The 13,210-nt window shown below is 43.2% G+C and overlaps 2 protein-coding genes across 5 annotated transcripts in view; one reads left to right on the top strand and one right to left on the bottom strand.

Moving 5' to 3' along the window:
- The first annotated feature begins 209 nt into the window (after positions 1–209).
- drc1 (dynein regulatory complex subunit 1 homolog (Chlamydomonas)) lies at positions 210–4,706 on the top strand. Its single transcript, XM_030110832.1, is given in 16 exon segments — positions 210–340; positions 438–627; positions 788–925; positions 1,409–1,495; positions 1,590–1,709; positions 1,816–1,931; positions 2,007–2,141; positions 2,230–2,484; positions 2,518–2,520; positions 2,593–2,632; positions 2,788–2,877; positions 3,343–3,426; positions 3,477–3,625; positions 3,734–3,886; positions 3,965–4,063; positions 4,679–4,706. Coding segments are annotated over 16 exon segments (1,818 nt in total).
- otofa (otoferlin a) overlaps positions 4,187–13,210 on the bottom strand; it is a 75,459-nt gene continuing 66,435 nt past the window's right edge. Inside the window, exons 44-47 of one of the 4 annotated variants that reach the window (XM_030109569.1) lie at positions 11,496–11,737; positions 11,182–11,360; positions 10,167–10,267; positions 4,187–5,290 (exon numbers count right to left, since the gene is read on the bottom strand). In XM_030109569.1, the coding sequence (XP_029965429.1) occupies positions 5,104–5,290; positions 10,167–10,267; positions 11,182–11,360; positions 11,496–11,737 (709 nt within the window). In that variant the 3' untranslated portion in view covers positions 4,187–5,103. Of the gene's footprint in view, positions 5,291–5,441; positions 6,871–9,125; positions 9,307–10,166; positions 10,268–11,181; positions 11,361–11,495; positions 11,738–13,210 lie in introns of those variants that run through there. The other 3 variants (XM_030109570.1, XM_030109568.1, XM_030109571.1) reach the window with 3 other exon arrangements.

The raw sequence follows: 13,210 nt of genomic DNA, 5'->3' as shown, positions 1-13,210 counted from the left end.
ACTCTAAAGGTTAAGTTGCTCTAAACCTGATACCATAATGCAACAGCTCCAGGCAGGTATGGCATGAAGTCCAAGACCTGATCGACTATAGACTCAGCAGCCTGTCAGCAATGGTGCTGCATCTCTAGCCACCGGTACACTAAAGAGTAAACTAAAGAGAAAGTTAAAAAAAAAAAAAAAAATCACTTGTGCAAACATTTTCTTTTTAGATGTGGACCACCCCTCAGAAGTTGGTCAACCTGCAGAGAGATTTAGCTGCATCAGCAGCCTACAGCATAACAGCAGCTGATGCCAAAGAGTTGAAGCAAAGGGCTGAGCTGGAGAAAGCTCGCAAAGCCAGGCAAAGCCTTTCAGTTCCACTCATCTTTTCAGTCCCCCTCATGTGAAATCATATGAGGTCGTCCACCATCTTCTTTTTTCATATTTTCGTCACCCAGGCTGGAGCAGTTGGACAATGATGTAAAGTTCACACATGCAAAATGTGAGGAGCTTTTTGATGGATGGCAGATCACAAACAAGAATCAAAAGATGATCCCTCAGGAGCTGGAGGAAGTCCTGAAGAGCCAGCAGCAGCTGTGTGCTGTTGTTTTAGAAGGAAAGCAACAGCTCATCAACGACCTGCATCAGGTAACTCAGTCCATCAAGCTACTCATGAAATCATGACTGAATTATAGACTCCCAAACTACAGGAACTGCCATATGAGACAATTACCCGATAAGGTGTACAGAGTTGTCTCCTTGAAGCTGCGTGCATAACTGCTCTGCTTCACATTGTACTGCTGAACAGGAGCTCAAACGGAGAAATGAACTCCATGACAAAACCTTGAAGAAAAATGCCGAGGAGATTGACTTGCTGATAGAGAGACACGAGGACCAGATAGACGTCCTGACAAAAGCCTACAGCCAGGAGCTGAAAGACACTCAGGTACAAGCAGATGTGGCTATATTTTCTGTTTTTATTATGTTTTTTGTTTTTTTCCCTCATAGTTCTGATGTTATTCTTCCCTGTTTAACATCATGTTGTTGATAAAATTCGTTCAAGGATTGTCTCTGGCGTTTTGAATCAATGTGTGCACCTTCGGTCCTTTGCTTTTATGTTGTCTCTGGGTGTGATGGATGAATTCTGGACATGTTGCTTCAGGTTCCATCTATCTTCTGAACTGCTTTATTAAACTTAGGGCTGTGGAGGGCCGGAGCCAATCCCAGCTGACGGTGGGTTAAGGCAGGTTACACCGTGTGGATAAGTCGCCAGTCTATTACCGAGAGAGAGAGAGAGAGAGAGAGAGAGAGAGAGAGAGAGAGAGAGAGAGGGAGAGAGAGAGAGTCATCAGTAACCTCTAATGCATGTTTTTCACTGCGGCCTGGGGCTGAAGTTTCTTAAGAATGGTTATATTTCTGTTTTTGGCAGGAAGCTTATTTGAAGGAATTTGAAAAGCTGCATTCAGCTGACAAGATGAAATTAGAACAAGAGTTGAAGGCATTCAATGACAAACAGGTAAGGACAACCAATTGTGAAGAAAGAGTCACAGGTATGTTGGTGTGTTATATATACCAGTATCTAATGATGTCTGAACTGTGTGGGGCTGCAGGAAACCATGACAACGGTAATGAAAACCACAATGGAGAAATGTCAAGCAAAAATACAGGAGGAAGGACGGAAGATGAGAGAGGAAAATCTCATGGAGTTGAAGCAGCTGTCAGAGCGGCAGGTTCGCACACAGGAAGTTTTATATTTGTCACAAAATCCTGTATTCTTTATTCATATTGCCTGCAATGAATTAACTCTTTGACCTTTTAACTGCGTATACTCTGCAGGCTGTGGAGAGAGAAACTCAAAAAATGGGCGCCAAGTTAATTGAAAAAGATAAAATAATAGGAGAAATAGAGAGAGAGACCAGAATTGAGGCTAAACTACGGAAGCAGGAACTCAGGTATAACACTTTTCTTGAAAGCACATGCATGCTCGTGTACACTCCGGGTGTTACGTTGATGCCTTTGCATTTCAGTTTGAAGTCAGAAATTAAGGATTTGAAAGCCAAGCTTGCTCAGGAAGAGAACGACTTTAAAAAGAAGAACAAGCCTTTTTTAGATGACTATCAGCGCTCTCTGCAAAGATATGAACGCTTGCAAAACCAAGTCAAGTGAGTCAAAATGAATCACATCATGGTTCTGAAGTATGAATGCTTTTTGTTTTATTCCTAAATCTACTCTCTTGTTCACCTCATGCAGACACTTTGCACAAGCCGACGCCAGGCAGTATGAGAACGTGTGGCGAACCATCGACCGAGAGGTGAAACACTTGGCGAAGAAAGCCTTGGAAATTGACTCGCTGATTTGCAGCCGCCACCTTGGTTTGTCTTGGAATCCACCTCCGATGGATGTCATGGAGGTCTGCGGTCCCATCAGGCCCCAAATGAAACCCCCCGCTAACCAGCGGCTTCAAACTGAATCAGCTTTGAAGGGAAGTCAGGGAGAGATGGATACGTCGGCTGGGCTTAGCCTGGAGACCGTTGACAGCGAGTACCTGGAAACCAACAAAGCGGGGAAAGTGATGCAGGCCGAGAGCGGGGCAGAGGTGGAGGACGAGCAGAGGACGCTTCAGGCGGTGGCGGAGCTGCTGTGTGATGAAGCGGTCAGAGTAATCTAATTACATGTTTGTGTCTTGAACAAGACTTTAAATGATGAACCTTTTGCTGTGTTTATCTCCGGAAATGATTTTGGTAGAAGTTAAAAAAGAACATACTGCTTCAGTGAGTAAGAAAAGTGTTGTATTGTCTTCTATCACAGGGTTTCCTGATCACGGATAACCTCCTGAAGGTGCTGGATCCCCTGGACAAGGAGGAGCAATCTGGTGTGAAGCTGGCTTCGCTCTTATATGTGAGTGTCGTGCTGCTTCCTCTTTCAGAATACAGTCACCAGGGTGTCTTGTGGCTGCTTTACATGGTCTCCCTGCTCGAAATTGAGAAAGTCATCCATCCATCTTCATCCTAAGCTTCATCTAAAACAGGAGCTGGTCCCAGCGGACTGTGGGTGACGGCAGGATAAACACCGGACTGGCTGTTAGTCTATCACTGGGCTAACACAGACAGATAGACCAACACAGACACCTTCATTCCCAGACACCTTGAAACTTGTTTTGAAACATAGAAGCAAACTGGAATACACAAAGGAAGCGCACTCTCAGGAAAAAACATTCAACCTCTTTTCCCGCTGTTACTTCAGAAAAAAAAAAGTGTGATGTGTAATTTCAGCTGTGACTCTCGCTGTGAGGTGAGAGTGCTAACCACTACACCACTGTGGCACACATCAGAATCTAAATAATCACCCTGCTTTGTCTTTCAGTCTTTGGGCATTGAAGACAAGGATGTGCCCAAGGTGACTCTTTTCCTGCTGAAGTACGAACGCCAGCAGAGAGAGCAGATTGAGGTGAGGCCGAGCCGGCAGTTTGAACACTGACTCGTAGGAAATGGTCTCAGGTTTATGTGTCTGTTGTTTTCTTATAGGATGTTTGTGGGAGGGACTCGGCAGAGGATGCAGCTGAGAATAACGTGACCTCTGAGCTTATGGACCGCAACAATATCCTGCTCGCTCTAAAAGGTTTTCTTGAGCATGAAAGGAGGTCCAGGTACTCCCACTGTGAAACCCTAGAGTAATGTCCCAGCTGCTGAAAAGATTCCACACCAGTTTAGTTTCATGCTTTAATATGTTGTGAATGTTTTTTTCTTTTTCATAGGGAAGCCTCCATTCAAGAACAGTGCAGTTCCCGGTTTCCCCAAGCCTATGACGCCTCAGCAGTCGACGCCTACTGGGAGAGTCTGGGCAACACCATCTCTGAGGACAGACTCAAACTGTGGGATGCAGCGGAGGTCCAGCTGAGGAAGTACCAGTGAGTGGACCGACGCACGCCACTGGTTTAACTCTGTCAGACGGATGATGTGTGTTTGTTTGTGTGTGCGCTTTTCAGCGCCGTCCTGAGAGACATCCGTGACCTCAAATCTGAGACTGACAGGCTGGAGCAGGAGAACACAGAGCTGAGGAAGATGCTGCAGCAGCAGCATGCACGGTATGTAGTAGTTATGATCATTTTGCTGAGTGACAGACACGGAGGAGTTTTTCCAACACCAGTTCAGACAAAAGAGGCTGTAATTTTGGAAAACAGTCAAATAAGATGAGATAAGAAAACCTTTATTAGTCCCTAAGTGGGGAAATTGCTTTGTTGCAACAACATAAGAACAGTAAAAAGCCACACAAAACAGAACAAGCATTAAATATGTACAGTATGTGTTCTAACAGGGAGTATATGCAGTATGTATATTTATAAGTAGCACAAATTAAGAACTTTGCCCTAGAAGAATAACTATGGCATTTTAGTACTGAATATTAAATAAATCTTGCACAGGTGTTTGAAAAAGTTGATGACAGTTACTGGTGTTTTTGGAAGTTTTACAAATGTTTTTTATAGAGTCTGAAAGCAGCAGGATGGGATATAGTGTTTTTGGCATAATGGTATATTCTACAGCAGAAACATTGATCATTTTTGATCAAATCAAAAATTATCACTCAATGCTATCATAACGTAAGGCTAAAATAAATAATTTGGGACAAATTCAATGTCTAACTGGACTTAAATGAATCTGTTTCTTATCTAAAGTCATCTTTCTTACGTTTTCTCTCACAGTAATCCTGGAGCAAACCTGCATGATTAAGCCAACATCGCTATTAAACAAAGAGCACAAGAATTTGTGAAGTTACGTGTTGTCAAGATCACATCTAAAATGGTAAAATTCAATGTTATTTTGAGATTATTTTCGAAATGTTGAGAGAGGAGGAAGAGAAAACTCAACAAGGTTCTATTATTTTCAGTGAAAGCGCAGTTACTTTGTATTTTTGAAGTCAGTTTAAGCCTTTAATGTTCATTCTCTTCATTCTGATGCATTAGGAAGCTCTCAGTTCCACTGTGTGAAGTTTTTGTGAAGTGCCGTTAAAAATAAAGCTCCTCTTCGATAATATTGTATTTGTATGTTAATTTTTTAAAATGTTAATACACTACAGCAAGCGGCTGCTGGTACAAACGCAGCACTGAGACAGTGTGAGGTGGTGCTTCTACCCGGCTGCGTTAAAGAGCTTGTGGCTGAGCTCGGAGGGCAGCGAGAAGAAGAGCAGAGCCAGGAAGAGCAGAACCGCGGCGGCGGCCAGCAGCACGGCGCAGTGCAGCCTGTAGTGTCTCCAGGCCAGGATGCACGCCGTCCTCATCGGGTTCAGCAGCCACGACATGCTGGCGTTGGGACGACTGCACGGAGAGATGCACCAGTCAAAGAGCCGCTGCGTTTCAGTTCCAAATGAAAACACTTTAAAAATGATCCTGAATTCCTTTTTTTTAACTTTTTATGCACTGGAATCCTCACCTCACAGCATATATATTCATTGCACCTTTAACAGTGTTGATGATGTGGTTCAGGAAATCCAGTTTATTTCAAATTGTCAAAACCAACAGAAATATTGCACACACTGAAACACATACGTAAATACACAGGGCTCGTTGTAAAAACAGGCAAGTTTAGTGCAAACAACAACTGTTATCAGTGAAACACAGGTTCACAAAGAACAATTCCAATGCTTATGATTTTTTAACCACAGGCAGATTTTCAACGGGATAATGGACACCACACGCAATATGGAGCGAGGGCCACATGTAACAGGAGCAACCGACGGCCCTTTTTTTTCGTACATGTTCAAGTGCACTTAAACAATAAACCCATGGAGTTATTTTCAAACATTGATGAACGGTCTGAATTTTCTTTGTAAAAGATAAAAGAGTGCCTCTTTGCCATCGTTAATGTTGGTGAAGTCCTGTCGCTCCGCTGCTAAACTCTTTTCAGTAATTTTGCCGGCCAGTTTGGACTGCAGTAGCTTTGTGCCGTCTGTTGTTCAGGTGTAGTTCTCATAATCGTGTCCGTAATGTCATCAAACATTTAAATAAATTAGAAACTATTACAAATTTGTGTGTATCGTACACTGTGCAATTTCATCCCATAGGCCGCTCTGGACCCTCTAGCGGGCTGGGTTTGGCCCCTGGGCTGCATGTTTGACATCCCCGATCTAGCCAGTAAGGTAATCACAATGCTAAATGGTGTCAAGGAATAAATAGTTACCAGAAAAATCCTTTTATTTTGTTCCATTTATCAAGAAGTATTGGGAGGACATCGCTTGAAATGAATGTTCATGCTATCATCCGACCACTAACCCAACAAAATCCAATGAATAAATAAATAAATAAATCTGAAGCTGTGTAGACAGATAAAGAAACATTCACCGTCACGTTAAAAGAAGAGGATGAAGGGTTACTGTGTGGTCAGTGATCGCTGTTTAGTCAGTTCAAGGATGCAGATTTGTGAGGCTGGTTGCAGTTTGGTTAGAGAGTGAAGCAGTTCCTTGATCTTTTGGGGGGAAAAAGTCACTTCAGATGGTGTCTGAACCTCGTCTGAGTGGGAGGTGGCGGGCTGATGATGAAGATCAGAATGGATTAGAGGGGAGAAAACAATACAATTATACATCTGTCTGTCTCTCTTCACATGGGTGAACTCTCTTCATTTCCCCAATTAGCTCATGAATCCATCCTTCTGCTTATCCGGCCTGCCACCCTCCTCCTCCTCCACCTCCTCCTCCTCCTCCATCCTCCCGGCAGTGACTCAGGCTCCCAGAAGCTTCTTGACCAGGTAGCCCGGCATGCTGTAGAGGAAGAGGCCCACCATGATGAGCAGCAGCAGGGCCAGCACGATCTTGATTATCAGCCACTTGTAGCGGTTGCACACCAAGTAGCGGATGGCTTTCAGCGGGCTCAGGAACCACAGGAAGGTGGTGTCTGGGCGGCTGGACGGCAGAGGTGGAGGTTTGGAGTGAGGAAATGGGGGAGAAGAGCATGCATGCGGATGGAGGGGTGGTTCAAAGAGTTTGGAGAAAGATGTGGGGTGAAACAAGGAGGGGTGAGAGAGAGGGAGAGAGACAAAGCAGGCGTTAGTGGTTAGAAAGCCACGTTCTAAATGTTAACGTTTCTCACACTACAGCATGCTCACAATCCACTCATCGGTACGAGGTACTACTTCTAAGAAAAAAAACACATCGCAGGGTGAAAGATTATCAGTATGAAGGATGGGTTTGCTGATCAAAAGAAAAAGATGAACGATTATCCAGCAGCTCCAAACGTGGATGTTTCTGCAGGGTTGATTCTTACAGTGTCAAGACTCCTGCTGTGACAGTCCTTTTGTTAATACTCTTAAGATATTCTAATTTATCATGTAGGTTTTAGCATTAAGAGACTTTCCAGTGTCCACAGTTTCAGCATTATGTTGATTTCAATGATGTTAGAGACGCTATATAATGTTAAACTGAATGCATTTTTGAAACAACCAAAACAGTTAACTTGAAGCTGAATTATTCTGTATAAAACAAAGAAATAAAATACAAAAAATAAAAAAATGAATGTCTTTATTTGACTGATGGTAATGGCTAATTTAAGTGTTGATTTATGTAGTTTATCTGTTCTTGTTATTCTGTTTTCAGTCCCTGAAAGCGGTTAAAAGAGCTGCACAATGGAAATGCATCCTTGTCATGATATCAACACGAGCGATACAGATATCGTGAAAGATGCACCGACCTGCAATGAAGCATGATTCAATGCACTGTGCAGTCATGCTCTGCAGGGAGCCTGAGATGCCCGCCCACCAGGCACATTTGAGTGTCTGAGGTGAAGGCGTGTGGAAAAACTAGCAAATCAGGACTGTTGTGAATTTTGGGGTAAGAGAAAGAACACTGTTTTTAGAAAAAAACAGAACTCAAACCAAAAAAGGATTCAAATATGTGTTGGTTTTAATCATTACTCATATAATTGTTGTAATACTCAACAGGATTATGCTGCCTGTTCGCCTGACGTCGTGCAGCCATGAGAGTTAAACACTGCAATCCTGTCTGCTGATGAGCGACAGCTTCTGACCATAAAGAGGAACTTTGAAATCATGTAACGATCAATTTGACAGCAGCAAAGCAATAGTTAGCAGATTTCCTTGGAGGTATAATGACCACACTGACGTGCTCCCTCTGCTTCAGCATTGAGCTTTTCCCCGGCTGCGAGAGAAACTGTTTGACTGATTAATGTGTGTATTTCTAGTCTGAAACAAATGTTGGTGTGTGTGGACGATGTTACTGGATAACGGAGTGTGTTGTTTCAATCATCGCCTCTGGTTCACTGTGCAGTCAAACTGGCATGCTCCAGCAATGTAAAGAGTTTGCAGGCAGTGGTTTCATGTAAACACTTTTGAGACTGAAAGTACTGGTTTCACCCAGTGTTTGATCCGATCAGAGTCTCTGTGATTGTTACACTGTTTTGTTTCAAACTGAGCTTTTTGTGCATGTCTACCTTCACCACACTTCAAGCAAAATGTTCTGGGAAATAAATAAATAAATAAATAAATAAATAAATAAATAAATAAATAAAAACAGTGGCAAGGCACACGTGATCGATGCAGGAAACAACACTGCTCTTAAAAATATATTAAATTAAAGTGAATTAGTTGAAAGGCTCTCAAGAACAAGTTGTTGGGTGTGGCATCATTGTGCATGTGTAACAAGTACCAAAGATCATACTGCAAAGCATTATGGGACTGATCCACTGACTGAATTGGATGATATTCCTGGTGCATATAAACATTTATCCAATCACTTCATTCAATGTTCATGTAAACAGGACAATTTGATCTCTGAGTCAGAGAGAACTGAAAGAGACTGAATGCAGTAGAGCTACTGGATTGTCACATAATATGCAGATATTAACATATAAATCATATAAATACAGCATTTGTCGTTGCCTGCATCTTTTCGCACCACACAGTCAGTCACATATGAGATGGACAATGATCCCTGATGGCAAAAACACTGCCTGTCACAAACAGTCCAGACAATATATAATAAAGATACAATGACGAATAGTCAAGATTTAAAACGCCAGAGGTCAGAAGAGGAAACAAACAGAGCAAACTAGGAAACTGAAGAGCAACAGTTAGGACGGGAGGATCCAGGAAGCAAAAAGAGAAGCAGAAAACAGTCAGGAGGGGGCGGAGGCTACCAGCGCGTCAGGCCCCCAGCATCTTCTTGACCAGGTAGCCGGGGACCGAGTAGAGGAAGAGGCCCAGCATGAGCAGGAGCAGTGCCAGCCCGAGAACCTTGAGGATCAGCCAGCGGTAGTTGTGCCAGATGAAGTAACGAATGGACTTCAGGGGGCTCAGAAACCACATAAGACTGGTGTCCGGGCGACTTTGTGGAAGAAGGGAGAGAAAGGGGGAGGAGGAGGAGGAGGAATGGAGATGAAGCAGGTGGAGGGAGTTAGGGGGAAAAAGGGCGAAGGGGGAGACGGGGTCACATGCACAAAGAAGGGGAGAGACGAGGGGGGAGGAGAGACAGGGAGACAGTTGAAGAGATGGTAGGAGGAAAAACGAGTGTGTAACAGTGGCTTTTTGGACAATGCAAAAAGCAGCGTCGGGGATTTTCTCTTCACTCTGATTTAGCCTGCTGGTGGCTGGTAGCCCTGATTTAATGCACTGCTTTTTGCATTGGAGGAATGATTTCACTGAAGAGAAAGTTCAAGTGTCTTTTCATGTCCACACAAGCATTCATAATGTCAAACTGGGAAACCAGTGAGTGAGTGCCTCTGTGTGTGTGTGTGTGTGTGTGTGTGTGTGTGTGTGTGTGTGTGTGTGTGTGTGTGTGTGTGTGTGTGTGTGTGTGTGTGTGTGTTCTCGTATTTCTATCCTTGTTGGGGCCAAATGTCCCCACAAGGACAGCAAAACGTGCAACGACGTGCCTTGTGGGCACCGACGTGCCTTCCGGTCCTAAGTAGGAGAAACAGTGTTTTCTTGACCATGTTGTTGTTACTGAAAAAAGTAAAAGTGCAAAAACATTTCTTTAGGGTTAGGCTTTGTTGTGGTGTGGGTTAGGGTTAGGGTAAGGGTCAGGGTTAGGGGCTAGACATGAATGGGAGTCAATGGACGGTCCCCACAAGGATAGAAATACAAGACTGTGTGTGTGTGTGTGTGTGTGTGTGTGTGTGTGTGTGTGTGTGTGTGTGTGTGTGTCTGTGTGTAACAGTTGTATCTTAGACTATCAGAGAATCTTACTTTGGTTTCTCCAGGGGGTCGGGCTCGTTTCGTCCAAGTCCTACAGGACTTTTCTCTGCTTCCTCCGCCGTCACCAGGTGGAGCTCAGCTTCAACTTTACCCTGTAGAGAGCAAAGACGTCAAAAGAAAACTCACTTATTGGGAAAAATGAAGAACTATGATGGGGGGTGTGCCTTAGGAGAGCTTTTTTGGTGCCTGGTTTCGAATTCTGAGTTTCCAGCCTGGATAATGTGCAGTAACATGGATTACAATGTCCTTACTCAGTCTGCAGACTAGATTATCAGTGATGACTGAAACAACACTGACTCAGGTAAAAGGCGCCATAAGGCACCCAGAATACATAAGACTGTCCCCCAGAGATGTAAATTTAATGCTGGACTGTCTCTCCCAAATTTCAAATTCTATTACTGAGCATCACATACACATTAAATCTTATTAAAATCCTTTCCACTACTCAATGACTCCGGGATGCTGTGTCTTTCATAAAAATAGAAAAGATTAGATATCGATTGAGAGCTGATTCCTACCAAGTTCTATAGCAAATGGCAGCCCTTCTCAGTTTATCGAAATCACTTCCATTCTTTTATTAGAGTTGATTAACCGTCCCCTTTCCCCCATTCCCTTTTCAATTTTTATTATCATCAATTTTAGATTATTTTTTCTTAGTGAATGCATTTCTTTATGTAGGTTTGCTTACCTTTTGTTTATTATGCGAAAAATATAAAAGCTAATTAAGGCTGTCTTTGACTTTTATTGTGTGTATTGCACAGAACAGTAACATTCATCTGTTTTTCAAATTTTCATAGTTTGAAATGTTAATGTTCTGTCTGTTGCCATCCTCATAAAAAAATGTTACCTTTTAAAAGCCTGTTCCATGAGTGAATATGAAGTTTCTAAAAACCAAGATTTTTTTCAGTAATTTCACTGTTTGCATGGTTCTTCGTGGTCATTCTGTCTTCCTGTTGATGGAGACTCACACACATCGACGTCTGTCAGCATTTTCCGTCTGTCTTACCGTTAGCTCCATCTCGTCGTTCTCGTCCCGGGCGACGAACGGCCACCATCCTTTGACCCGCTTTTGCTTGAAGATGGAAATGGTGGGCAGCTCCTGCTCGTTGCGGATCATGTCGATGGAGCACTGCTTGGCTGTCTTGGCGCCACGGGGGAACCGGTTCAGGTCCAGCTCGATGGCCCCTTGGGAAGCAGTCAGATCACAGTGATGAAAGATTATGCAAGATCGAGCACATACTTTTTTTTTTTTGAAAGTCATTCTTTGCTTGTGCATTGGGATCAATATTTCCTCGCTTTCAAATAGGAAAACTTTCTCACCCAAGAAGTCGTCAGCGGAGAAGTGGTCGGCGTCCCAGACCTGCAGCGTGAGACGAGGCGGGATCTTGTACTCAGTCTCGTCCCAGGAGAACATGGACTCCTTCTTAGAGATGACGATCTTCTCCTCGGCCATGAGGTAATCAAAGGGGAAAACGAAGCGCCAGTTAAAGTTGCCCTCACCAGTCAGGGAGTGGTAGTGCACGTCTGTGTCCTGCTTGTCCTCCTGGTGTCCTTTAAGCCATCTGTGGAAACCGCCGAGGAAATACGTTAAAACTCCCCAGAGTGCCTGCTGTGCAGTGATGAGTAGATTAGTTTTGGGTGGGAGTTGTTAGTCATGCACTTCCAAGGTCTAACATGTAGGAAATTGCGGATTGTCAGTCAATCGATCATAATTTGGGTTGCTTAAACAGGAGCAAAGGACAAGCTAAATACACCAGTTTGTTAACAAGAGAGATGATGCTTGTTGGTCAAAATCAAAAAACAGAATGTGGCTCCCCAATAGCAAATCAGATTCATACAGACGTGTGCACGGCCATGTCAAACCTGTTGTTCAGTGATAGACAAAAATCTGATTTGATGTTGGAGTTTCACACCACTGACGTAGCCATGCATACAAAAAGCTTGCAGAAGTGCCATCGGTAGATTTTTTTTCATGACTATTCTGTCTAAAAGTGTTATTTGTTGTATTTTGCAATGATTCTTGGAATTGTTCTTTGCAGGATGTAACTAACAGTGGAGTGAGACTGGCTTTATGAGTCAGGAGGGAAGCTGCACTACCACATCTCAAAATGACCAATGACTACAAAGACTTTTATTGTCAGCCTAAAGCAGCTTTGGAAACCCTGGAAAGAATGCTGACGTGATAAACTGACATGTATTTGATTGGACGGCATCGGGAGGTTTCAACGTGTTTGCAGAGGAAAGAAAACATGCTTGATTTCCTGCGATTGAACAGATGAATCACAACTCCTGTTTCACAACATCAGATCCATCTGAAACAACCCCAGTCCTCCTTTATGTTCCTGTCACTGCGGGACAATTGGTTTTAGTGTATTTGTCACTCAGTTTTCAGGATAGTTTTTTAAGATTGCATCCTGTTTGTTACAGTGAAGTCTTGAGGGAAAACTGATTTGATTAAGAGATGTGGGATCAGGAAGGCACCAAAAATTGTAGCATCCCAAAATACAAACTTATAAAAAAAAGGTCCAATCTAGGCTGCGACAGTGTTGTTAAAGTTCTGGCATGCACACAATCACCGAGCACTTTATTAGGAACACCTGCAACTTAGTGTAGTTACCTAAACAGCCATGCATGCAGAGCGACTGACTGGAGGGTTTCAGCTACATCAGACCTTAAAAAGGAAGCTGCAGATCTTTTCATTCGTTCATGGCAGACTATCCAATGTAGTGAAAAACATGAAACATTTCCAGTGTGTAAAAAGTCTACAGATACATTATCTAAAAGAGATATCAGATGAGTTGTCTGAGTTGGAGCATTGCTGGTGTCATGATTTTCACGACAGGAAGACAAAAATCTCCCTCTATCTCACAGTAAATAAAACCACTGACTTTATGGGCGTATTGTGAAATCCAAGCGAAGAAGAGCTGCGAGGTCGCTCCATTACCTCCAGATCACCTGAGTTCATCGATACACAAATTCTGATTGGTGACAGGCTTTCCTGGAAGTTTCCCAGTAAAAGATTTCGTAGTTCATCC

Source organism: Salarias fasciatus, chromosome 15, assembly GCF_902148845.1.
Source record: "Salarias fasciatus chromosome 15, fSalaFa1.1, whole genome shotgun sequence".
Classification (NCBI taxonomy): domain Eukaryota; kingdom Metazoa; phylum Chordata; class Actinopteri; order Blenniiformes; family Blenniidae; genus Salarias; species Salarias fasciatus.
Note: the sequence above shows the minus strand (reverse complement) of the source record. Positions and strands in the feature narration are given on the sequence as shown.